Raw genomic sequence first — 27,780 nt, 5'->3', positions numbered from 1 at the left:
AGTGCTCAGTAAATGTTAGCTATTGTTTAACTATTGAAAAAAACCAAGAGAGGCAACCTTGCTGGTAATTAGATGACATGTTGATATTCAGAAAGACCTTCACCTCCTGAATGAAATGGAATGCCAGATTTCAGGAACATAGAAATCTCACAGTCTTATGTTTTGAATTTTAGATAGAAAGACTCAGTGGTACTCGTGTAGGAAACGAAAGGTCTGCTTAATTGCCATTTCTGTTGAATTTTTTTATCGACAAGGTTAACCCAAGATTTCAGTGGTATACATGTAATTATAGTGTTATCATAGTCTTCATTGGTCAACCCCCTGGCTGTAATTCTTGTTTTTTTTATTCTGTAGTCCACCTTGAAGGCAGGTCAGCCAATGAACTTGCCGGGTAGGAAATATTTAATAGCTACCTTCAGGTCTTTGAAGGACTGTGATCTGGAAGAGTTGGCTCTGTGTGGACCAGCAGGTGGCTCTTCTGTAGCTCTGGAGTTGAGGATCAAGGGTCAAGTCCTACTTCTGATAGTGAGGCATGACTTCATTGGAGCCATTTAACTCTCTGAGCTTCAATTTTCTCAACTGAATAAAACAGAGTAAAATCACTCTATATGCAGGTTATGAGGTGTAAGTCAGTTAATGTGTGTGAAAGAGCCATTCAGCTTTATTGTTGTCATTGTCTGGAATTGTTATAGGAAGGTGCTGGCTCAGCTCTCTCTTTGGAAGGAATCTAATAATGAGGTGTTCAGCAGTGGAACAAGATTCTAGGACTTTGTAGAAATTTTGCATGGAGTAGAAATTTGTCAAACTCTTTGAGAGAAGGTACAGTGTTTGCCTTGTTACTGCTTTCTTTACGTCTCCAAGCACACGGGACTGTGCTTGGTAAATATTTGTTAAATGAGTGAATTGGAAGACCCCCCCTCTAGCCTTCATACTCTATTCTTTGCTTAGCATCACTGCTTTCTTGTTGTTAATATGTTTGCATTGTGCTCCCGGATATATTTATTTGCCTTTTATGTTTTATTTTAGAACTAGAGGGCTGATGCACGAAATTCGTGCAAGAGTAGGCCTTCCTTTCCCCGGCTGCCGGCACCAGCTTCCCTTTGGCACCTGGGACCCAGGCTTCCCTTTGGCCACCGGCACCCGGGACCCAGGCTTCCCTCCAGCCACTGGCAGGCACCTGGGACCCAGGCTTCCCTCGCAGCCCCAGCTTTGTAGGGAAGGACATCTGGTCTAATTAGCATATTATACTTTTATTATTATAGATGAACATTTTGACACCAAACTTTCTATTCAGGTGCACTTACTGAAGATTAGGGCACATGATTTTCAACATGAGGCATTCTGAGAATAGTTGGGCCGTTTTATATTCCTTATTTCTGCTACTTCTGTAAGTATTTTTATTTCTGTAGTCCTTTTACAAGAAGATGCCTTTTATATGGACTATCTCTATGAGATTACATTCCCAGGACCCCTTAGCAATGGTTGCCTGTAAGGAGGGAATTTTGGGATTGGAGACTCACGTTTGGATTTTTCAACCCTATGCTCAATGAATTTCTTAGCTGTATGCTTTATTGATTTTAAAAAGTGGGTGAGATGACTCTATGCTTTGATACTAGCTTAAGTGGAAAAGAAATTTGTATTGGGAAATATTGCCAAGCACATGTAGTTAAACAGCAAAAGAGAGGCTCCATTTATCGTGTCTACTGAATTTAAGACATAATGTTGGATGCTTCACTTACATTTTCATTTAATTTTCTTAATAACCACATGACATTTAAGCCTCACTTCTTTTATTTTTGCTGCCACAAATTCATGCTGGCACTTTGGTCATGAACCAGAAATCAAAGTCAGGTTCTGTTCCTTAAGCCTCCTCCTGAGCCTTCAAGCTTCATACTGTAGGTAGACCTTGGGCAAAGCCAAGTCCTAGATATTATGTTGGCTGGGAAATGCTGTTGTGAATTTTGCTTGCTGTCTTGCATTCACTATTTCTTTATAGTGAATAGGAAGAAGTAGGCAAAAATGGTATAGAAAAAGAATTTCAGTCAAATGAAAGGCAGGCTTGACTTTAAATAGTCAGGGACTTTATAACAGGTAACCAAAGACATCTGTGGATATGTTTTGAAATTATAGGTGCCCATAACCTAGGGTTCATAGTGCTTTTGATAATTGGCAGAGATTAGATTGTATCCAGAGATTGACTTCTGTGGTTTTATGACTTCACCTCTTCATAGAATTTACTTCAAGCAGCACTTGGAGTTATAACTTTACCATGGTAGTTTCGAGAATATTAACTCTGCTCTCAAAGGAAATATCTGTGTATATGATGAAAGATAGTCTCCATTCCTCTGAGAACTGTTTAAGTCAGTGAGTCAGTCTTTCTTTTTCACTTTCTCTTGTTCTCTCTTAAAATAAGTTAATGTTGAGGAGAATTCCTTTAGCTAGAGAAGCAGTTATTCATTATTCCATGACTTTTGCATGAAGTGTATTTTAGTTTTCCTGGGTAGCAGTTCAGACGCTATAGCACGTGTCTTCCATGCTAACTTTAAGTCACACATGAGGTCATTCCAAACTCCACCGTTTATTAATGTGTGACCTGGGGCAAATGATTTAGTCTCTTTGAACATCAGTTTTCTTATCTCGAAATTATGTCTAATGATACCTAATTCATATTGTTGTAACAAAGGCTAGGATGAGTAGTGTGTTCAAAGTGCCTGGCACGTAGTCACTGCTCAGTGAAGATTTAATCTTTGTCTCTCTCCTCAGTTCATGCCCAGTGTTTTTCTTTGAGCACTTAAACTCTAAGTCACCCTCTGTGGAGAGGCGTGAGGGCATTTGTTTAGCCTCTACCCCAGTCTGGTGAACATCTGGCACACACTTACTTATCCTCCAAGAAACGATGCAGATTTACCCTCCTGCTAAATCTTTCCTGCCATCTGTGGGCAGTGTTAGCCACTCCTTCCGCATCAAAACATTTTTATCCTCTGGCTGACATGTATTAAGTGCTCAATAAGGATTTGCTAGGTACATGGGTTTCTGGGCATCAGTTTGTTTACAAAGTTTCTCATTGAACATCACAGTCTTGTGAGTTCAGCTCAGTGCTTTGGGCTCAAGTTAGTAAAAATAACTGAAAGTTAAGGAGGTGATGTTCACTTGATACTTTTTGGTTCTAAGGGCAAAATGCTTTTTAGCATTAAGATTAATTACATTTGCAAAGTACTTATCCATTCCGGAATAATTTTAATGACAGATAATATTTTGTTACTGCTGACTGCGGGCCAGGCCCTAGGCTGATCATTTTACCTACATTTTCTCATTTAGTCCTCATATCATTTTGTGAGTTAGATATTGTTATTTTACCCTTTATATAGGAGAGGAAACTGAGATTCTGGTAAAGTGACTTGCTAAAGACTACAGAACTAACAATAGAGCCTAGATTTGAAAGTAATCTGACTCGAGAGCTGGCTTTTTGAGTTACTGTATTATACAACTTTACTTTCTGTATTATAAGCAGATTGTATAGGTGGGTAAAAATTATTATAAACCTCAATATTTCTTGAAGATTTCCCCCATATTCGCTGTTTATAAAAGGATCGCTTGCTTATTTGTTTGTGCCATACACTGTTATACTCTTCACTATTATTTCTGGTGGGAAGCAGTTATAAAATGTGGATTTGGTTTTAATTTTACCACACTAATATCTGTGTGGAGGCATAATTATGACTAAAGTACAGTGTAGTGAGAAGTAACCAAGTTTCTATTAAATATTGCTCAAGCAGTGAGTAAGTCATTAAACTCAACGCCTGATGACTGTATACTGATTGCTTAATACTAGGCTCCAGGACAACACTCACAGCTACTCTTGGAGGAGATCTGTGCTGGGAGAGATAGTTGGGGCCCCCTTTTCAGAAGAAGAGTGTACTGTGGAGGGAGGGAACGGTGGTATGATTTATGCTGCCATTTATTTCAGTTTATCCAAAGAAAAGAAATGTCTTGCTTACAAAATATAGAAGAATCAATTTTTAATTTGAAGAGAGTAGGAAGTATTTATTCTGTGTTTCAGAAAATAAGATCTCCCTACTATGTACATGTCCCATCTACTCTAGAAAATTTATAACACAGTGAGGTGATTCCCTGCCTCCTTGCCTTCCTTTCTCCTTCCCAGAATGATATGCACTTTATGGCATTGAGTATTTATCAGATCCTTCTGAATGTGTGATTCATGCTGAATTGGAGTCAGCAGCCCCGTAGAACCCTAACTGGATGCTTTGTCTTCATCTGGTATTTCACTAATAAAATGCACAGAGTTGAATTTAATCAACTACATGTAATTGGCATTGTTCCTATTCAGATACACTTATACATGACTTTGTAGAAAAAACAACAACAACGCAAATCACTTGATTCTGCAATTTTTATTTGGGACAAAATTTCAGGAAACATATTGGCCATGGGCAAAACTGTGCAGTTGAATCTGGGACAAAAAGTTTGAAAAGATACATAGGTGAAATTTGTCTTCAGGGTGTTCCTCTCTAACACACACACACACACACACACACACACACACACACACACGTCCCAGTTGTAAGGTAAAGAAGTTTTATGGTTTTACGAAGAATGAAGCATTTGGTTCTATTCTGGATGAGAAGGAGCTTGCTTGGCTCTGGGACCTATTTCAGCTGTGCTTCCCCAACCTCGTGGCTGGGCCTCGGGCTTTGTTTCTCTGTAGTGCATGCCTTGGGCTGCAGCTGTCAGACAGCTATGGCTAGGAGGGGCCTTATTTGGAATAGTTGATCATGAAGCTACAGCCCTGAGCTGCATCACTTACCTTCTGTTCTTGCTGAGCTGGTTGCTGGTCTAGAACTCAGGCTTGATTGTTCTGGTGACCATGCCCATCTGAACTTGGGGAAGCCAAGATGATGAATGTTCTGCTTCCCTATTTCTAACTTGTGCTCTAGAGAAGGCCATTATATTGATCAAATAAGATGTGAATAGATCTGGCAATCTTGAAGCTCATCCTGGATCAACTCATATGTCCATGCTCTGCTACATAAGAATTCATGTGCTACAGCCTTACCACCTACATCTTCTAGTCGAGGGCCTGGAATTTGTCTCACCTGAGTCTATGTCTATAAAAATAGCTGGTTTGTCTCCCTTCCTTTCCTTTCACAGACCTATCTCTTCTCCCTCATTTTGCCCCCGTCGTCCATACCCAAGACAACCAGCATGGGTTGTTACCACTTTGCTTTCACACTTGTTCCTGCCTCAGCTATCATCTTACTCTCACAGAGTTCTCATGAATGTTGTTTTCAGTTGAATTTGATTGCAACACTAAATCACCCATTTCTGCTTAATGTCTCCTGATCATGTAATTTGAATGCCTATTCAACACTTCAAAAAGAGAGAGTTAGTAATAGTTATAATATTGCTGTTAGTGCATTTTGACATTGAGTAACAGATGACGTGTCTAATGAATAGCGTGGCTGTTCAGATTGCATAATTATAGGTTGGTTTGACTTTAGGAAAATTATGTGCAGGCCAACTTCATCCATTCAGACACTTTTTATATTACATAAATGTCAGAGTACTTCGGTCTAAAAAGAAGCCTTCCTTTAGTGATTATCCTTATTTTTCTAGAGTTTGCCATTTAACAGGAAAAAAAGAAAAGAAACAAAACATCTTTTAAGAGTGGGTTTAATGCTGTGGCCCTTCCTGGTCGAAATAACATTTTTAAAGTTCTTCGGGTACTTTGAGCAGCTCATAGTGTTTGGGGTGGTGTTGACCAGGATCACTGGGTACAGCCACGAAGATCTGTGGGAGGGCAGCCCTGGTATTAGTATTAACAGAAATAGTTATTCGTTTATAATGTAAATTAAGGTTTATCTGTGCCCTCTGAACTTGATTTGTTGGGGCAGGGTCAGGCAGACATATTTTAGCTACTTATCGTACTAACTTAATTAGTATACCAGATGTGTTACGTAGGTCTCACAGTCACAGAGCTCCCCCCAAGCCTTGCCCACGTATTTAGTGGCTTGTAAGTGCATGTTCAAGTATATCACTTAGGTTCAGATGGTTAGCACAAGCAAGGGTTGGCTGGACTAAATGCATACTCATAGAATGGCACAATCAAGAACTAGGAAAATCCCTAGCTCTCCAGACCCTGCTCCGCTGGGGAAGGCAGAAAAATAGAAATGGTTTTGACATTGGGCTCCTCTCAGTGTTACCAGCACTTTCCCCATCCTCTTGAACATTTCCCACCTGCTGCTCCTCATTTGCTGCCCAGTAATCAGTCCATGGCTGCCACCTCCATCTTTGTTGCTGCCATGCTCTTGGCCTCGTACTGTTTGGCTTCTCAGCTAGAGTTGGCTTAGTTAGTCTCCTCGCATTCAATGGTGACTTGTTTGCTTGTATAGCACCTCTAGTTAGCCTTGCCGATGTGGAAGGTCACTCTCTTCACCGGTGTTAAAATTTAGTACAGTTGAATATATATGCACCCCTGTGGTCATTGCAGCATTATTGACAATAGCCAAAATTTGGAAGCAGCCCAAGTGCCCATCAGCAGATAAGTGGATAAAAAAGCTGTGTTATATTTACACAATGAAATACTACTCAGTCATAAAAAAAGAAGGAAATCTTACCTTTTGCAACAGCGTGGATGGACCTGGAGAGTATGATGCTAAGTGGACAAAGCCAGTCAGAGAAAGACAAGTACCATACGATTTCACTTACATGTGAAATCTATTGAACAAAATAAACTAACAAACAAAATAGAAACAGACTCATGTATACAGAAAACAGACCGACAGCTGTCAGAGGGGAGGAGGGTTACAGGGCTGGGTGAAAAAGGTGAAGGGAGTAAGTAAAAAACAATAACTCATAAACACAGACAATGTATGGTGATTACCAGAGGACAAGAGGGATGGGGTGAGGGAGAAGAGAGCAAAGGGGGTGGTGAACACAAAATACAGTATACAGATGATGCATTATAGAATTATACACATGAAACCTATATAATTTTATTAACCAATGTCACGCAAATAAATTGAATTAAAAAAACAAACAGTACAGTTGACTCTTAACCAACGTGGATGTTAGGGTTGTTGACCTCCACACAGTTTAAAATCCATGTATTTACTGGCCTAGCTGGTTTTACTCAGTGGATAGAGCATTGGCCTGCGGACCAAGGGGTCTGGGGTTCTATTCTGGTCAAGGCCGGTACCTTGGTTGCAGGCTCCTCCCCGACCTGGGCCCTGATCAGGGCTTGTGCAGGAGGCAACCAATCGACGTGTTTCTCTCACATTGATGTTTCTCTCTGTCTTTCTCTCTCTCTTCCACTCTCCCTAAAAATCAATGGGATAAACATACACCCATGAATTACTTTCGACTCCTCAAAATTTAACGACTGTTAGCCTTCCATTGATCAGAAGCCTTACTAATAACATAAACAGTCGATTAACACATATTTTGTATATGTATTACACACTGTAGGATAATAAAGTAAGCTAGAGAAAATGTCACTGAGAAAACCATAAGGAAGAGAAAATACATTTGCAGTAATTTAAAAAAAATATCTGTGTGCAAGTGGACATGTGCATTTCAAACCCATGTAGTTCAAGGGTCAACTGTAATCAGTTTCCTCTCCTTAAGGAATTTGGAAAAGCTTTTCCAGGATCAGGTCTAATACCATTTGAATGGCAGTACCTAGTGTCCTACTTGGAAGGGATCACCAGGGAGCTAAAATGAAGCTAGGGCCCTGACTTTCTCCCCCTGAGGGTTTGTTCGGTAGATATTCTTGGAGGAGTTGAGTGCTTGTCCTTGTGTTTAAGCACCTTCAGTGTTGGTGGCAGGTGTACATCTTTGCAGAAAGGAAGCCTGAGTTGGAGGTGGCCTCTGCCTGGGGCACGCCACTTTGCCGGCTCAGTGCTTCAGTTTCTCATGTATGAAGTGGAGATAAAACTCTGTCTCTTCATGTTGCTCTGAGGCTTATAGTAAATATGGTGCGCTCATACAGTCTTGGCACATAATAAAGTGTTTACTAATTGTTAGCTACAGCTACTGTTATTATATACTTTTTTTCATCATTGTCATTACTTTCCATGCTTTATCATCTGCACAATTTTCTCTAATGCCAGGCTTACAGAGTGTGGTACAGAAGTACTTCCCTCTCTGGAACTGTCGTTCTGTGCATTTTAACATCATTTGTGTGGTTCTCTTCCTTCCTGCTCTCTCCCCTTCCCCGCACTTTATTGGTGCCAGCCTCTTCCTTATAGAAAAATCACAATGAAAATATAATAGGCAAATGAATCTATATCATGTTTTCTTCATATTTTAATTGAATTGAATATTTGAGGCAGGACAATTCATAGTTGGCAAAGGTTTAATTTCCAAATTTATTAAATTAAATGGCCATATAACAATATTGAAGAAAGAGGTGCTATAATTCTTTGTTGGAGCCCCAAAACACGAAGGCATCATTCTTGCCCATAAATGGATTATAATTTGTTTGGAGAAATGTGATGAATGCATATAAAAAGACAAGATTATTTATAGTTAAAAGTGCCAAAATATCAAGTATAGTTATGGTAAATTAAGCGCTATCCTTCTAGGCTGACATAGTTTAAAAGCAAGTAGGGCCTGTGCTCAGTCCTCGAGGATGTGCAGTGTAGAATTTGGTTGGTGTGGATTTTTAGGAAGGGCTTTCCCTGTAAATTTTTAGGGAGGGTTTTGTTTTTTGTTTTGGTGTCAGGAGTGGGATAAGTGGGAGGTTTTTGATAGTGGGATTATATACTGTGGAATAAAGGAGCAGGAACCTCTGGCTGGTCAGTCCCTCCACACTCCCCTACTCCCAATCACTTTTTAAGTCAACAACCGACTCCCTTTTTATTTGTTCATCCCTTTTTTCCCTTCTGAATTCTTGAATTCTTTGGGATTTATTTGGCTTGTTGGCTTTTTTTATGCAACAATATGCTTTTTTTTTCTATAGTTCTTTAGTAGAAAAAGACACAGATTCTCTGTCTTCCCTAGCCTAGTGTTTCTGAAACATGAACCCAAAGAACATTTAAAAAAAGAGGTTATAGCCTGGCCGGCCTGGCTCAGTGGTTGAGCATTGACCTATGAACCAGGAGATCACAGTTCGATTCCCAGTCACAGCACATGGGCACATGGCCTGGGTTGTGGGCTTGATCCCCAGTCTGGGGCATATGGGAGGCAGCCGGTCAATGATTCTCTCTCATCATTGGTGTTTCTCTCTCTCCCTCCCTTCTCCTCCTCCTCTCCCTCCCTCCCTCCCTCCCTCCCTCCCTCCCTCCATCCCTCCCAGAAGTCAATAAAAATATATATTAAGAAAAAGGGATTATGATTGCAATAATAAAAGAAATAAGGATTAACAGAAGAATAAAAAGAATCACAAAAATAGTTTTAAATATTTAAATAGTGGAGGTAGGTTTGCAACTTGATATGGACATTCTCATGGTCTGTCTCCCAGATACTGTTAATGGAATCTCTGCTAGTTCTTGTCTTCAGTCTCTGGTCTCTGCAGTAGACCAAGACACTGGATTTAGCCTGAAGTTATCTGACGACATCACTTCCAGGTGTGGTGTGATTCTCAGTTATTTTTAGGACTAGCTTCCTGATCTCTTCTGGTGTTTTCCCTTTGTTGCCTCAGGCTGCTTCATTCATCAGGTAGGTTCTTCAGCTTGTCCCCACATTCCTGGGCCCTGGAACTTTAGCTGAGGCTGCCTGTAGCCCCAGCTGGCCTCCCTTAGGCTTCATGCTATGAAAGACCCAGCCATTGCTCACTTTCTCCTTTACAGGGAGGGTCTCTTGGCCTTGTATTTGAAATTGCTGATTCAACTCCTGCTATTATCCATGGGACCTTGATAATGAGAACCATCATCCTATTATTTTACTTTGCAAAACTTTTCATAGCATTTTCATGTCAAAGGCACATTACTAAGTGCTTTCAAAAGGTTGTCAACATTTTATCAAATGATATTATAAACCAAGAGGTATTCTCCCAGAAGCAGATTAACTCTGGATATATTTTATGGGATGTGTTTATAATTAACTATTGTAAAATTAAAGACTAATGGTAAAGACTAGGAAAATCATTTTTAAAAGCCAAATGTAAGTGGATTTTATTATTTCATGCTTTGGGACGATATGTCATATTGTTCTTCAGCGTAGACAAGAAATATCAACATTTGAATGAAGAGCCTTGGAGTGACTGCATTTCCAAATGTTTATTATCCTGTGTTCTTTCTTTTTTCCTTTGTGTTTAGAGCTTAAGAAAACTGTTTTAAAACACTTTTCCAGTCTGCTGGTCACTGTTTATTCTCGTGTTCCCCAAGGGTATTTTAAAACTTTAAGCATAGTAAGCGTAGTTGCTTCATATTCTGATAGATAATCCCAACATCTGAAACATTTGTGGATCTGTTTCTGCTGATTCTTACTCTTGGTGGCTTGTGTGTTTTAGGGTAAGGTGCCCTCCTCCCCCTGTAATCTGTTCATTATCCTTAATGATTATTTATTGGGATTATTTGAGGTCCAGGATGAGTGACTTCTCTAGAGGGAAGTACGTGTGGGTACCCTCACTCTGGGACCACCCCAAGATCAGAAGTTCTTAGGTTCCTAGGACCACTCAGGTGAGGGGGACCCAGGCTGCAAGTTCAGGAGGGCTGACTGTGGCCACAGTGTTTCAGAAGCACGTGTTTTTCTCTCCTTCTTCCCTCTGTTCTGCGCAGTAGACAAGGCCAGCCCCACTGCAGCCGGGAACAGGGTGGGATTACTTCCGGCTCATCTTTATTCTGAGGAAGGGAACCCAGCTGACTACAGGGCTTGGTTTGGTGCTTCGCTTGTCTTTTTCATTTCCCCCCACATTTTGCACTGATGGTTTCTTACTATCTCGTGGCTCTTTTGTTCTTAAGATTTCTTTTTCCCAATCGTTTTAGTTGTCTTCAAAAGGAGGATTGGCCTGCATAACCCAAGCTTCTGTTATTAGACATGAAAATCTTCTTTATTTGGTCTTTAACAGTCCTGTGAAGTCAATGTGTAGGTAGATGACTGGGGTGCTTTAGGGGATGAGGGAGCTGAGGCTGGGAAAAGTGTAGTGATTGGTTTAAGATCATACACGTAAGTGGCAGAGCCTGGAACCCCTGAGTCTGACTCCACCTTTTTGCCTTTGAGCCTTTTTCAACTGGGTATGTTCTTAGAATTTTGAATGAAGCACCAATACGTTGAGGAAGTTTTAAAAAACATGTAATACCTTTACAAAATCATTTAGAGCATTGATTGATATACATTACATTGGTGCAACTTTTCTCAGATATGGCATTTTAAATGGAAAATAATAATTGCATTTTCTTTTTTTCAGCTGAAGTGAGTAGTGAATACAGTATGGATAAAGCGATGGTTGAATTTGCTATGATGGATCGGGAACTAAATCATTATGTAAAGGCTGTTCAGTCGACGATAAATCATGTAAGTTTATACCACTCACCTCGTTATATTTGGTTACAACTCTGACCTAGAAATAAAAACACAGAATCAAAAAAATCTCTAACCTTTAATACTAGTATTTCCTTATTAGTTTTTTTCTGTAGCAGCCATTAATGTCTTCCTGTAGCAGCCATTCATGTCTTCTTAATCAGGAAGTTCATAGAGTAGGAATCTTAGATATTTTTTCCAGTTAGGCCACCCACATTTAATTAGGACATTACATCTATTTTAGATTTTCCTGCATCTTTTGGTATTAGACTTCAGTCTAAGCCTCCTTAGGCCTAAAAATTCCCTAAAACTTGTTTTTATTTTTCTGTTTGCTTAAGCATACAATTTAGACCCGGTTTAGTTACTCATTCTCCAGCTTTAACTAATATGTAGCTATTGCAAAATTCATAGAATCAGATAATACGGAAGAGTTTCAGAACAGGTTTTAAAATAAAGAAGCTTGGCATTTTGGCTTTTCCAGAAGCCAAACTTATCTTTGTTGACTCCAGCTGTCACAGGAACAACAGATAGGCAGTTAAGGTGGGAACATAGCAACCTCCTTTCAGCAGTACCGGGTTGAGTAAGAAGTGAGCAATCCGATTGCACTAATGTTTCTGAGAAGTCTTTTGTCTTCTGAGCAGTGGAAACTCCCTTTTGAACTTATTTCATATACCTGTGTAATAGGATGTCTTGTACTTCTGGTTTCTTTATTTGCCTTTTCTAACTTATATCTATGGGAAAATTCCAAAAATCAAATATTTTACAAGATTGGCTACTAGTCAGGGGAAGATAACATTTTAATTATGGTTTAATACCTAAACCATGTGTAAATGAGCATTACATAGTTATATGAAGTTGTAAAAAATTAAAAGAAATAATTTTCTGGGTTAAATTTTTCCCCCTTTTCTGGATGTTGGTATTTGACTAGGATTTATGAAGTATATTATTTGTGATTAACTTGTGAGTATCTGCTTATGTCTAAGTAATAAACTCCTTCAGCTGATGAAATTCTGATGTTTCTAAGCATGGTGACTGTTAGTCCTGGTATTGTGACTATTTCTTGCATAGGAAAATATGAAAATGACCTCCTGTTGGGGCATTGAAACTGGGGGGCGAAGCACTCAGATCAGAGGCTTTTGATTCTAGCCCACCCCTAGAACTAGCCTATCTCTACCCTAAAGCGATTTTGATTTCATTGGTTTGGAGCAGGATTGGGGGACAGTATTTGTAAAAGCTCATTTAAAAAAAATGTTTTATTGATTTTCTACAGAGAGGAAGGGAGAAGGATAGAGAGTTAGAAACATCGATGAGAGAGAGACACCGATCAGCTGCCTCCTGCACGCCCCACACTGGGGATGTGCCCGCAACCAAGGTACATGCCCTTGACCGGAATCGAACCCGGGACCCTTGAGTCCACTGGCCGACGCTCTATCCACTGAGCCAAACCGGTTCTGGCAAAGCTCATTTTAATATATGTCGCCAGGGTTGAAAACCACTGACCTCAAAGAACAAGGCTGACTTTCTAGAATAAAGTGTGTTGCTACCAGAGATCAGAGTTAGCGTATTGTATAGGTTAATCCTGCTTCGACCCTTATGTTCTGTGGAAGTTATTTGATAGGCTTTTCTGTCTTTCACTTGGAAGTTGTGCAAATGTAACAGCACAGTGTACATTAGAGATAAAAAAAACAGAGTTGGGAAGTTAAAGAATTTAACGTAGATTTTTTAATTCCTATTGAACTCGAGGATTCACAGATACTTAAGGTATTTTTACATAAAGAATTGAACTCTTGCCCCTTCAGAAAACTGAGCCACTCATAAAAAACAAAAGTTAAAGACAAAGAAGCCCTCACCCTCACCTTGCCCTTACTCATTCAGTAGTTAACAGAATTTCTTTCATCCCATTGCCCCCCACCCTACTAAACAGAAAAGATTATGCTTTGAGTTTTATCCCACTTTTTGGTGCTAACCTCAGATATGGAGCAACTGGATTTAGTGATTCTTATGCTGTTAGGAAGGTCCCTGGTCTTTCATAAGAAGAGGAAACATATTTTTGTTATTTTCTGATGCAAAGTTATGCTCTCTATGTAAGCTTGACACAAGACCAAGACTAGTAGACCATAATTTTAGAAGGTTTCGAGACCTGAAACCACATGGGGACATGACTTGTATTTTGAGGGAAATGTTTTACCCCTTTTAATATACTATGTTCTTTATATACTTGAAGTTATGGACATGCTATCTTGTTGCTTGTTTCGGTGAGGGATAAAAAATGAACACTAGTTTGGGAGGGGCCAGAATGGTATAGCTCTTTAGAAATAGCAATGATCTCAGGATCAGAAACCCTTCCAACCCTAATTACTTCTTCCATTTTCTAAGTTATGACCCTGGGTCAACAAACGAAACCTTTTGGAACTTTATGTTCTACATCTGTAAAGTCCTTGGCTTGCCTATTTCACAACATTATTATGTGACTCAGATTAGAGTACTGTGTGTGTATCAAACCCTTTGACTTTCATAAAATTGGATGAAGATATGTTACTGCTACAAATCCAGATTTCCAAATGTATTACTTATAAAGATGGAACAAAGTCTTTCTTAAAAACAAGTACTTTGCTCACTTCATTTCAAGGCTTTGAAATAAAACTTACATTGGCTTTGACCTGTCCTAGTCTAGAATTCAGTAATCATAGGATTAGATATAAGCTAGTTAAGTTACAGTATGAGGTGTTCATGATCCCTAAAACAGAAACTGTTTTAAGTCAGATTACTCAGAAAGAATACAGGTAATAGGAACCTGTATGAGTCCCTGCTTAACTTCTGCTCTGTGCAGACTTTGAAGAGCTTTATTATGTCATTTGCCTAGATTCTAATCCATCCTGTGGTCTTCCTATGTGTGAATGTTCATATTGTCATGGTACATTTAAAAAATGTAACCATCAAAGAGCTTTAGAGCTTATAATTTAAACTAATGTCTTTCTCCACTCTCACCTTCACGGAATTCTGGAGGCTATCTACCTCTGAAGAGATTTTAGAAGTTTACTTTGGAACCTTAGAAGTGTAGGTCAGTTTATCCACAATCCCTGGGAACCCCCTTTCAACAGAAGCTCTCGGATTGTCTCTCTTTGTCCTTTGAAAAAAAAGAGCTGCTGTATATTCTCCAATGCCTGAAGATTTTATTTGGAGTCAGTATTCATTTCAGAGCTCTGAAAATAAAAAAAATAAAAATAAAAAAATAGGACTTTGTCCCAGATAGTTTGCAGAGGAAGTATTATGCAGTGAGCACTAACGGAAATCCCAGATAGTCTGTGTCATTTCTAAAAACTCAGAATAAATGGGTTACATACCTGTCACAGTTCTTTAAAGCGTTCATTTCGAACCACAGAGTGCTGTATGACTTCTTTGGCCACATTCGTCATGAGACCACCAGATGATAGAAGGGTTTTGAAAGCTGTAAAATGTCTCACAGAAAACTGTGGTGCAGTTACTGCCTTTCTCACTGTCACTTGCCAGGAAAAAGCTTTTCTCAGCTTCATGTTGAGAACAGTGATGTGCTGAACACCAGGCTTGACCTGATGTTCCTTTACTTCATTTCCAAGCTTTTATTATCTGGGTGTATGGAATGGGCACCATTGGTTGGCTTTTTGTTCTCAAACATTCACTGAATAAATGTTTACTTAACAGCTCTGTGTGCCAGGTCATTTTAGGTCCAAGACGTAGGAGGTCACTCAGCAAAGCCCACACAACCCCCATGATGCCAGAAGTGTAGATAGGGATACAGAGCAGTACAGACATTATTAATGACTGCTGTGGCATGTGCTACAAAGGGAAAACACGGTGTTCAAGGAAAATTAATAACTCAGGAGGACCCGGCCAGAGTGGTTCAGTTGTGTTGTCTTGTGCACCGAAAGGTTGCCAGCTTGATTCTCCGTCAGGGAACATAACCTTGATTGCAGTTTCCATCCCTGGTTGGGGCACATATGGGAGGCAACTGATTGATGTTTTTTTTTTTTTTCTCTCTCTCTCTCTCTCTCTCTCTCTCTCTCTTCCCCTCACTCTCACTCTAAAAAAAAAGAAAAGGAAAAAAAGAAGAAAAGCATATCCTCAGTTGAGGATTAAAAAAAAAAGAAGGATGAGTGCCATGAAGCTAAATGATGAATGTCCTAACAGGTTCAGATTATTTCCATGTATCATTAGCAGTCAGTGATAAAACACACATCCTCTTTGCTTTCTGATGAGTGGCCTAGTCCTAGAATTTAGCATAGTAACTAAAGCTTGTGATTCACATTATACTTTGGCATTTATTTTTTTATCATGATACTTAATTGTATAATGTTGCTTTAACAAACTGTAAATCTCAAAAGAATGGTCAGGTTTTACCTATATATAATTCTCTTAGTATGTGCTGTTTCCACGTGTTTATGTATTGGAAAATCCAGAGGATTTATATTTTCTTCACTTTCCTCTCCTACTCTCTTTGGTGCTACGTGTATCTTATAGATTATGTAAAATCAATTGAAATTGGATTGTTGTTGCACTTTTTTTTTTTAATTAGTGTTTTATAACAATTCCCACCAAAAGCCTGGGGAGGGAGAGTATTTTTCTTCTTAACTAATAGGAGCAATTAAGGGCTAAATTGGTCTACTTGTGTTGTTTCTTACAAATCTGTTCATGGATGTGCCCCTTGTGCTGTGGTTTTTATTTCATAAGCCAAATCGAACATTTAATCTGTTGAGAGTTAGAAGAGTGGAAATATACCTTGTGTAAGCTGTTGAAACCAGCACAATCTTACATATAATAAAAGAATGAGGTGGGTCAAAGGTATAGCTTACCTCAGCCTTACGCAACTCGTTTAGAATGTTTTTGACATGTCACTTCCCTGTGCCTCCTCACCCTTCTACTCTCCATCAACTGGTAAGCTTCGCCTTTGGTAAATCTTACTTTAGAATTACCTTATCGTTCACTACTCGAACATCAACTCTTACGGAGTATCTTGCAAGTTGGAAGTTACCATTTTAGTTAAACCAGATTTGGGAAGTATTTTTTCACTTAGAAAGCTAATAATTTATAGTATCTGAAGGATGTTCCAGGCCAGATGGTGTAGTTTACTGGATATGATTGTCTACTGACTGAATGTGAGGTGCACCCACATTGTGAATCATTGACAAAGGAGAAAGGAGAGGAAGGGGTTTATAAAATTTGGGGACAGGAGATTCCTGAGCATCAGAGAAATTACTGTGGTCATAGAATAGCAAGAGGTGAGAGATGACAGTGGAATTAGGAAAACCTCTTGGAGCCAGATTGGCAGCTCCTGGAGAATACCGTCTTCTCCACTCCCTGTCACACACACTTGGCTCTTAACACCTTCTTGTCAAAAATTTCCAAGTGACTTATATCTGAGCCTTTTCATCTATAGGAATATTGCCCACAAGTGGGAATTAACCAGGAAAGAAAAAGGTGACCACTTGGCCCCAGGATGTGTCTGCTTTGGTGATTACTGGAAATTCATTTTTATGCCAGTGCTTTAGAACTCCCTCTGTAACTACTTCCAAATTAAGGTTGTGTTTGGTAGCATTTTGTCCAATATGCAGAGAGAGCTAGGTTTGGATATGTACGTCACTAATTGAGTTGCCTCTATAGGAAAGAGTCTAGATAGACATCTCTCAGGTCACCAAGCAATGTAGCTGCTAATAGTGAACGTTCTGGTCTGTGCTACCTTGAGGCTGATGTTCATGGGTAGTTTATAGAAACCCATCTTTGTGTTTTGTAGGTATTAAGTGTTGGATTATTCAAAATTATAAAACCTTTACACTCTGCCGGGCCGTAATGTGCCTCTAGTGCAGCATTTTCAAAACTTGGCTCCAAATACTAATTTATTAGGCCGTGTATAAGCATGTGAGGAAAAAAGGATTTTGTGGTCAAATAAGTTTGGGGAATGCTTGATTGAAGACTCTAAAGCAGGGGTTCTCAACCTGTGGGTCACGACCCTTTAGGAGTCGAATGACCCTTTCACAGGGGTTGCCTAAATACATCTTGCATATCAGATATTTACATTACGATTCATAGTAGCAACATTACAGTTATGAGTAGCAACGAAAATAATTTTATTGTTAGGGGTCACCACAACATGAGGAACTGTATTAAAGGGTCGCGGCATTAGGAAGGTTGAGAACCACTGCAAAGTCTACACAGAGCAGAAGTTAAGCAGGGACTCGTACAGGTTCCTATACAAGTTTATGCCTTGTGATTCTCTAAAGGAAGGAGGCGCTTTAGTAATCTGATTTTGTTCAACTAGAAAACCACTCTCTTTGGGGGAAGGACTGACACTCTATAGAACCCACTTTGGGGTTTGTCCTGTCTGACAGGAGGCTAGGGGATGGGCCCAGCAGGTTGGCTGGCGTTTTCATGGCCTCAGGGAAGTGGGGCTATCTGAAATGTCCTTGGATTCATTTCTGTACAGTGGTTCTCAACCTTCCTAATGCCACGGCCCTTTAATGCAGTTCCTCATGTTCTGGTGACCCCCAACCATAAAATTATTTTCGTTGCTACTTCATAACTCTAATTTTGCTACTGTTATGAATTGTAATGTAAATATCTGATATGCAGGATGTATTTAGGTGACCCCTGTGAAAGGGTCATTCGACCCCCAAAGGGGGCGCGACCCATAGGTTGAGAACTGCTGCATAGAAGCTCTGTAGAGAACCAGGCCTCTGGAGACATGCAGTCATGCCCGGCCGGTGTGGCTTAGTGGTTGAGCTTCGACCTATGAACCAGGAGGTCACGGTTCGATTCCCGGGCAGGGCACCTGCCCAGGTTTCAGGCTTGATCCCCAGTGTGGGGCATGCAGGAGGCAGCAGGTCAATGATTCTCTCTCATCATTGATTTTTCTATCTCTCCCCTTCTTCTCTGAAATCAAGAAAGATATATTTTCAAACAAACAACCCCGCCCCCCAAAGGAAACCACAAAAACAAACCCAAAACATGCAGTCGTCACTTGCCTATCAGAGTCTCCATTTGAAGCAAACAGGACCTGTGTGTGGAGTGCTCGTCAGGAGAGCGGAGAGGAGGAGACAGTTTTGAGGAAAGGAGGAGAGGGGCTTACCGAAGAGGCAGCGGGGGACACAGCAGCAGTGTGGGCAGGAAAAGTGTACAGACCACTCCAGGTACGCACTGGGTGCCAGTGTTACTGAGCGCTGTGGCCTCTGTGGCACCAGGCAATCTGGCAGCCAGTTACCCAGATTATTTAGGTGATGTGAGTGTTCCTTAATACAGCAAACTGCTGCTTTTTTTCTGGCATTGAACATAGTCCATGTACAGCATCGAACCCTTATTTTGGGCCGTTACTTTAGTCTCCTTGCATATCACACTTTTCACCATAATTGAGATTTAGGCTTCCCCCCACCCTCTAGCACAGGGCTTCTCAAACTACGGCCCGTGGGCCACATGCAAATACAAGTATTGTATTTGTTCCCGTTTTGTTTTTTTACTTCAAAATAAGATATGTGCAGTGTGCATAGGAATTTGTTCATAGTTTTTTTTTAAACTATAGTCCAGCCCGCCAACGGTCTGAGGGACAGTGAACTGGCCCCCTGTTTAAAAAGTTTGAGGACCCCTGCAGCCTAGCAGTAGAAGGGAGGTGAGGAAATAGATTACATGGGGAAAGGGATCACTAAATATTAAGGTTCACTGTAAAATGGATGCATTTTCAAAGTGTGGAGGTGAAAGCATTGCTGGTTTATTAACCTCATAATTAAATTGTTCAATTAGTGCCAATAGTATGCTTAGTCTAATAAAGATACAAAAGCCTCTTGGCATGTGTACACAAACTACCCACAAAATAATATTACCAGTAGCACTGAAATAGATTGACAGAGAGAGTGAAAAGGTGCTGAAGAAACTCAGAATAAGGAAAAGGAGACTTTGTTTAATTCTGGGTTTTCTACACGGTAACTCTGAGCCTCAGTTTCTTCTTAAAGTGGGGATCATGGTAAAATTCATAGTGTTCTGGTAACAATGACAAGTGATAGCATGAAAGCCCCTAAGTTATGTCATACTGATTTGTAAAGTTGCCAGAGAATTCTGTAAAGAAATCATTTCCTATGATCAAATTTAAATAGTATCTGAAAGGGAATTTTGAGTTAAAATTTGGGGAGTAGAGTAGGCAGCCGGAAATAATTGGGAAAGGCCAGAGACTGTTTGTTGAAGGAAGGGCCTCTTTCCTTAGAAGGAGTCTTCGTAATGGGGGCAGGGGATGTTGGTAATGGGGGTAGGGGCTGTTGGTGATGGGGGCAGGAGGTGTTGGTGGGAACCTAGTACTAACTTACGGGCAAATCCCGGGGACCAGGCCAGTGCAGAGGCCACTGAACAGCGTGGTATTTGGCCGATCGGATCAGTTAAGTCTACTTAAGTCTGTAGCATTGAGAAAGAGATTATGCCTTTAACATAGGCTAGTTAAAGGTGATGAGAGGGGCGGAAGGGGTCAGTCATACTAGAGAAAAGGATCAGACAACTAAATAAAAACTTTGGTAATTCAGAAATAACTTTTGATGTTTTCTTAGATAAAATAAATAAAAATTACTTAAAAGATGTGAGCAGAATAGTTCAATAAATAGCATAATTAGACACTCAGGTGCCTGACAGAAATATTTCTTGAGACATTTCCATCTTTAAGTAATATTAGCAGCACCCATTGAACAGTATTGGGAGAGAAAAATGCGCTGGATTGATTCCTCTGATGTATCATATGCGAGTTGTCAGCTCTATTTGAAATGTGTCGTCTCCCTGTTGCTGACAAGTGACAGAATGGAAAGAGAATAAAGGGGAGACTATCAGGGGGCATTATTCTTCAGTCCCTGTGTGAGTGCCGTTGTGCCGGCAGCACAAGCTCTTTCATTCAGAAGTGGAGCCGGGCCCGGGAGCTGCCATTGGGAGAACGGAGCCATTTCTTTCTCCTCTGCTTCTCTCAAAGCATCGAGCTTCAGGGAATAGTGACACGCATCTTCCTTGTTCTGTGTCATGGCCAACATGATATTCTAACCCCTGGAGTTTTAAAATTTTCATTTCCCTACCCACCCCCAAGGAAAATGTATGTCACATAACACAGCATTCTTTAAAATAGTGGAAATCCCTAGGTCCATTTTTCATGGGCTGGAGTAATACAGTCTGCTACTGTGAACGGATTTTAATTTGATTATGTGTTCTGTCCTTTATTTCATCTTCAACTAATCATTTTATTATCTTCCACTAGTGATATTTCGAAAGACCAAATCAGTGTTTCTTAAAAATGGAACCAATAACCAGAAATAGTTTAAGGTGATTACATCGCATGGTTTCCAGACATCCTGACTCGCTTGCCTTTTACCTTCCCAAGGTCTCATACACTTCATCATCTGCCTTCCCGTTGCCTCAGCTATTTGTGATTCCTGGAATGTTACTGGTACCAAGAAAGCCCTCTCTACCCATCAGTTTACTCTCTGTCACCCTGAGGTTTATTTCTGCCCCCAACATGAAACAGAAGCCAAAAATGCCACATTTCTAAATAGGAACTCTAAATGGACTAAGTCCTGGGTGTGTTCAGAACATTCCTCTTATTAAAATCAGACATTAAATTTGATGCATTAGGTTACTCCGTGTTTTTAAAAGTCTCAATACAAACATTGTGTGCTTCATTTTTTTTAGAAGAAATTCTTAAGACATGACTTAAAGCACCTATAAGTAATATAGATGCAATTAGAGTATGTCCTACCACCTTTTCTATAATAGTAGTGGAATTGGTGCTCTAGATTATGGGATTAAAGTGCTTTGCTTTTGTAACATGGAACGTGTATGATCCCTTTACAGTGGTAAATTGGTGTCAACGTCCAATTTAATTACTGAGTTTTTTCTACACCTGCCTCCTGAATGGCTGTGTGGCCTTAAGCAACTTTGCAAAATGAACTTAGTTATACCTACCCCTATCTCTCTCAGAGTGATTTCTTGATTGAAAAAATGAGATAACGTATGTGAAAGCACTTGAGAGGCAAAAGTGCTATATAAAGGCAAGGTCTGGGTGTTCTGTCCTGTTAACTTTTAACTTCTTTTCCTTACCACAAAAAACTCTTGGGCACCACCTAAACTCAGAAAAAAATGAAAATAGGTGACCTGTGTCTTGTTTCCTCACATTTGTTCTCCCATCCCACAGCTTAAACTAGCAGGAAAAATGTCTACATTTTACATGCACTTTTTGTCTTTAATTTAGTCATCTTTTGGGTAAATGTTTATTTCTGTCTTCCCCATAGTTTTGCATGAATCTCCTGTAACCATTCAACAAATGACTAATATAGATTGGGCTTGCTTCATCCCTGAGTCACTTTATTATGAAACACTTAAAAGTTGAACATCTATATATAACAATGAGGAAATAATTTAAAACAATTTCTACTTCTGAGCTGAAGGTTTTAGTGACTAACTCATCAGGCGACAATGAAGAAGGAAATTAATGAAAATTCACCACGCCAGACAAAATTGTTTAAAAATAATTTTAAATCACATTTACTTCCTTCTCCTCCTTTTCGAAGCCTTTGCTGTTTGATTGATAAGAGTGTTGGGCTGGCAAATAAAGATCTGACTTCTGATCCTCATCCTGCCAGGCTTTGACCTTGACAAGTCACTTAACTTTTGTACTTCAGCTTCCTCATTTCTGAAATGAGTAATAATAGTATTTGTTCTACATACTTCACTGGGCAATTATAGATAAAATGAGATTATAAATAGGAATGTGGCCAAAAAAAAAAAGGTGAAGGATGGTCCTATAGTTATTATATTCTGACAGTCTGCAGCTGACATCTCTTATCTGAAAGGCCACAGGACCAAAGAGTGAAAGCGACTTCCAGAACCTGCCAGAGGGAGTCTCTGAGCTCATGGACCGGGAAAAACAAAAGATAGGCTCCCAGCATTTGGATTTCTGAATGGAATTCTGGAATATAGACTCCCACAGAAATAACGCTCAGTGGCTAGGTTTCCAGGTTAAATTAAAAATAAATTTTAAAAATGATTTAATCATAAGTAGTTCATTGTAATCCAATTTCTATAAAACTGGGACAAAGCCCATGTGTAGTATAGGTATTGGTTTGGTGTTTAGAATGTTCTAGCGGACTTAGCCCCAAACTGGGAAATAGTGAATTCATGTCTATTGGCTGTCCCAATGACTGATATTTGCCCGGGGTCATTGATCGTGTGTTAAGCCAGACTTGGAAATGTAGGCAGTTTCTACTCCAGTCGCCTGGCCCTTTAAGTAAGAGTTTGGAACCAACTTCCTTTGTGCCTGGTAAGGGAGGGGGGAGCCCGCTTGGATCCCCGATCTCTTTAAAGACCACAGTAACCTTCTGAGGTAGGTAAGTAGATTGGTGGACTCTGAGCCTTGGGAGGGGTCAGGGATATGCTTAGTCTCAGGAGGCATTTGACATGTAATTCGAGGCTCTTTTCATGACACTCTGTGCCTCAGGGCAGACTGACTTCTTTGGATTTCTGTTGGGAGTAAGAATACTTTTATCTAGTTTCAGTTTTAAAGTGTGCTTTTGATGTTCTACATAGCTTACTGTAATTTTCCAAAGATGAAGGTTTGGGACTTTTAGCCTAAGGGACTCCGCACACTGATGTGACACATAAGAAGGAGGGAATCTGTTAGTATTACAGAGCTACTTGAGAAGGTGAATATTGTTAAGTGGAACTGTTATATTAGAAAGAGGGAAAACTTCAGAGGGGCCAGTATCATCGACCCTTCAAGAACTTTCTGTTGGTGGTGTATTTTTAAAGTGGCAGTGGGGTGAATATAAAGGAGATTTTTTTTTCTAGTTTTAATGCGATGCTTTGTGTTTATGTTTGTTAAAATATTTAGCCCTTTCCATCATAATAGTAAGCCCAGCTAACTAACATTTCTCTGGGCTCGCTCTGTGCCAGGCAGGATTCTCAGTTGAGGCACTTTTGTCGTCCTGCCAGGTGAGCCATCAGATGTGTTCATGACCAGTTTTCTGAGCAGTGAGGGAGAAGTCTGTGTGAAGAAGGGAGTGATGCGGCCAGTATGTGGCATTTTAGGGAGCAGGCAAAGATGTTTCACCAGAATCGTTTGCTACTGCCTTTGGAATCAGGAGACCTAGCCTAGCTGTGTGACATTGGACTAGTGACTCGTCTTCCTAAAATCTTCAGTTTCTGTGTCTAGAAGGAGAATGACATGCATGCGGCTGTGGCAAGGATAACTGAGATGATGTAGGCAAGTACTTCATGACCTCACAGGAGGCGAGGCTTCGTATAACAGGCACTGAGAAATATGAATTGCCTCTTTTGGTCTCCATGCACCAGATGGTTTTGAAGTTAAATTGGAGAACAGAATGTGAAAGCTGGTTTATAAAATTTTTAAAGTATCATCCCAAGTTAAGATATTTTTCATTGTTGCCTTCTTTAGCACTTCCGAGTAAAAGTATGGGGGAGTTGAGGGAAATGAGTTATGCTAGAAGGTCGGGAGTGTACAGGGTGGCCACCAAGTGTGGAAATGTCGGGGAATGCACAATAGCTGGCTTAGTGATATAATATTACAGTGCCTTATGAAATGGTATTACCTGCGCTTCCAGACTCGGTGGCCACCTCGGGGTTCTCACCTATTTGGTGTTTGGTTCAAGGAAGTTATTTAATCTCTCTGGGCAGCGAGAATCAAATTATATAAATTATTCTGAAAAGTGCTCTATAAACTATGAAGTACCAAACCAGTTTTTGTTTATTATTTTAATTTTCCTGTGGTGCATTGGGACTTTGATTAGGTTAGCAGTGGATAGAATTCATTCTCATTTAGTCAGGAACTCTTTCTCAGAGGGAAGGGATTGGAAGTCGAGAGGCAATTTGATAGCTTTAGTCGTGGGAAGTAATTTCAAATATGAGGAAGCCATATTAATTATAGAGAAAGCAACATCAGAGAATTTGATAGGCAAGAGTAAATGGAGCAGGTAAGGGATAAGGAGCATTAATCAATTGCCAGGGTGTTAGTAATCCCATCGTCTTTATTGTGTTGGGTGAGATGTGATAACTGAGGGAAAGACAGGGCTTTGCTTCTGGGATTGCCCTCATTCTGTGGTGTTATGGGTGACATGGTATCAGCATAAGGGATTTGACTTATTATTTACCCAAACCCTCAGGGCACCTGTGAGAGTTAGAAGTTAACTTACAGATTTAGAGAAAAATGTAGTAGCCCCAGAGTAGATATTTTGCTTCTGTTTTTCCTGTTTCTGATGACATAGGACATCACTTTTCTGTTTGGTTACAACAGAAATGGTGAATATGTTGTATTGGTTATAGGATCCTCCGGTTCATGGAGGGTGTGACCGGAGGACCCAGGGCAGACATGGAGCCTGGGGAAGCTCTCACAGCCTCCTCCCAGCTGCCTGGTAGTGGCGGGGTGCCGCCCCGTGGCCCAGGAGCAGCAGTCTCGGCTTCCTGGACCAGAATGCTCGGAAAGGAGGGGTTTCCATGAAATTAACACAGCCCAAACCTCCTCCCACCCCCACCTCACCCTGGCTTATTTTTAGGCTTGATCAGTGGTTCCCAACCTTTCTTTGGCCATGCCCCACCTAAGCATCTCTAAAATGCTGATGCCTCCCCTGTGACATAGAATTCTTATTCAAAAAGTAAGCTCCTATTCACATGGAGGAAGCCTAAAAGGACATTAACTTGGTCTAAACAAGCTTCCAAAGAACATGGCATTCATGAAAGAGAAAAATAAAAGAATGAAAGGACAGTTGAAGTACTGAGGAAGAAATCCCTAAGAAATTGTTTTAAAAATAATATGAAGTGGTATGAAAAAATAGAAATAAAGTTTCAAAACATATAATAGAGAACTGAAATGCATAATCATGTCACAATACATATTTATATACTGTACATGAGGCCCCTAGAACCATAAGAAATGCAAAAAATTCACTGTTAATAACTCATTCCCAAATTGCTCCCCTTAAAAATAAATCACCCCTTTGTGGGGTGTGTGCCCCACATTGGGAACCACTGGGCTAGCTAGTACCAGGTGTGTATATCCCTCCTCTTCCACACACACTCACACAAGCACTGGGGCAAGGACTACTTCTTTCATTGTTCAGATCCCGAAGCATGATGTCTCTTTACCTCCAGATAAGCTTCAGTATCTCCTGTCACTGCTGAATTGTGTGGAAAAGAGACGTTTATCAGAAGGAGTATAAGAAAGTTGAGATCCTCATAAATGAGGACTTTTCTGGGAAACTTGACTTAGATGGATGTGACACAGAATAAACAGGTAGGGAAGGGATTATAATATAGACTTTGTGTATTGAAAGTATTGCAAGGCTGATCCTACAGAAAAGAGAGTAGGAAAGAAATTATGTTAGGACGGGGATAGTTTAGGTTAAATCGGTGGAATTCTTCTAAACCACGTGTTTCTTACATTAACAAAGCAAGCATTGGAGACATTTTTCCCAGGTCCACCTGACCCCATGTCTTTGAGGAGGTGAGAGCAAGAAAGGGTGAAACCTTAATTCTCGATAGGAAAGTATATGCCACCTGGGAAACTTCTATGACTGTCATTTTGCCAGTGTCGAAACTAACCCAGGAGTCAATTTGGTTGTCCAAAGGTCTCCTTAATCAGGTAGTTAGAATATTTCATTTGATAAACATTACTTAGCCTATCATTTCAAAAACTGTTGGAAGAACTTATGAAACCACTAAACAATAGATTTCTATCTACAGAACACTTACTCATTTATTTGTGAACTGCCCTTCTTAAGGGTCTGGCATCTCTATCACAAACTCTGAGGATTGTGGTAAATGGCCAAGCCATAGTGCTTGGTATGAACACGAAGGTATGTTTAAAAGGCCCCTTTGACAGGGCCGGGGAGCTTGTGCATTAGAAACTGCATTTAGGAGGGAGGAGGGGAGCACTGGGAGAGAGGTGGGGGAAAAGGCAAAAGATTCTAGGTCTTGCCTCCCAGTTGCCCTTTCCAAGCTGCAGTTTCCCTCCCCGGCCCCATGTGGTTCATGCTGTCAACCTCCGTTCTCCGTGTTACCTGGACCTGCCTGTCTAGCATGCATAAGATACGTGGTAATGAAAGTAGAGCGTTATTTCTGTGCCCTGTGGATCACACGTGCTAGGTACTTTATACGCATCACCAGGGTGCAGATCACAGAACGCTCTTGTGTAGGAGAGGAAGCGGAGGCTGCCTGCCCGCAGTTGCACACCTAGTGAAAACCTTCACTCGTTCTCTTCTCCGACTTCACCGCTGCTAATAACTCCCTTCTTTCTGAATCAAAGCCCTTGACTTCCATGACCACACACCTATTTTTTCTCCTGGCCTCCACTCTCCATAGCTTCCTTGGTGGACCCCACTTCATCCATTTGCCATCCATTAAATCTGGGTATGCCTACCTGCTCTTTGATTCTTTTCTCACATTGCACTCTCTTCCTGAGAGGTGACATCTATGCTTACAATTTGACTTAATTTTTATGCTGCTGAGTCCCAAGCTCTTAGTTCCATTCCAGATCTCGCCTCTGTCTGACATCTCTACTGAAGTGTGCTCTTTAAATTCAGAGGTCCCCAAGAGAAGTTTCTCCTCTGATTTTCTCTGGGCTCCTATTACTTTGCAAGTGGCAATACTATCCACCCAGTTTCCCACATCAGAAACATGGTTAGCATCCTTGCTCCTCCAAGCTCCTCACGTCTCTCATTCCATTGCCAGATTTTGTTGCTTTTCAAATCCGTTCACCTCCTTCACCCCCAATCAGTTCACCTCCTTCGCCCCCATTTCACAATCTCAGGTCTCCTATGGCAAGTTCGCTGCGTGAAGTGTTGTTCTCTTCTGATATGTTTGTTTTCTCTCTAGTATTAGCTCAAGAGGTCTTTTTAAATAGAAAATTTGATTATTTTGCCCTCCTTTTTCACAACTTTACCCTCTGGTAAGGAATCCCTGCTCTCAGGAATAAGTAGTTTCAAGCTTCCCCTGCTTAGCTCTGCAGTCTCATTTTTACCACTCTTATGCTCATTCTTGGAATGTTCTCTTGCCTTAGCACACTGGTGGTGCCCTTCTTTCACTTTAGCTAACTCTTTCTCACCCTTTGCAAACATAGACTAGCTGCTTTTTTATTAGCCCTCCCTGCCATCACCAAGTCTGTCTGCCAAATGTATCACTCCTTGTGCTCTTATAATACCACTAGAGGCCCGGTGCACAAAAATTTGTGCACTCAGGGGGGAGAGGGGGTCCCTCAGCCCGGCCTGTGCCTTCTCGCAGTCTGGGACCCCCGAGAGATAACACCCT

The 27,780-nt window shown here is 40.5% G+C and overlaps 1 protein-coding gene across 5 annotated transcripts in view; it reads left to right on the top strand.

The window, feature by feature from the left end:
* NSMCE2 (NSE2/MMS21 homolog, SMC5-SMC6 complex SUMO ligase) overlaps nt 1-27,780 on the top strand; it is a 232,239-nt gene that overhangs the window by 45,840 nt on the left and 158,619 nt on the right. For all 5 annotated transcript variants that reach the window (XM_006770962.2, XM_006770963.2, XM_015568644.1 and 2 more), the window contains one exon: nt 11,369-11,475. In XM_006770962.2, coding sequence (XP_006771025.1) covers nt 11,369-11,475 — 107 coding nt within the window. The remainder of the gene's footprint in view (nt 1-11,368; nt 11,476-27,780) is intronic.

This window comes from Myotis davidii, unplaced genomic scaffold (assembly GCF_000327345.1).
Source record: "Myotis davidii unplaced genomic scaffold, ASM32734v1 scaffold765, whole genome shotgun sequence".
Taxonomy (NCBI): domain Eukaryota; kingdom Metazoa; phylum Chordata; class Mammalia; order Chiroptera; family Vespertilionidae; genus Myotis; species Myotis davidii.
The sequence above is the reverse complement of the archived record's forward strand: the minus strand, read 5'-3'. Positions and strand labels throughout refer to the sequence as shown.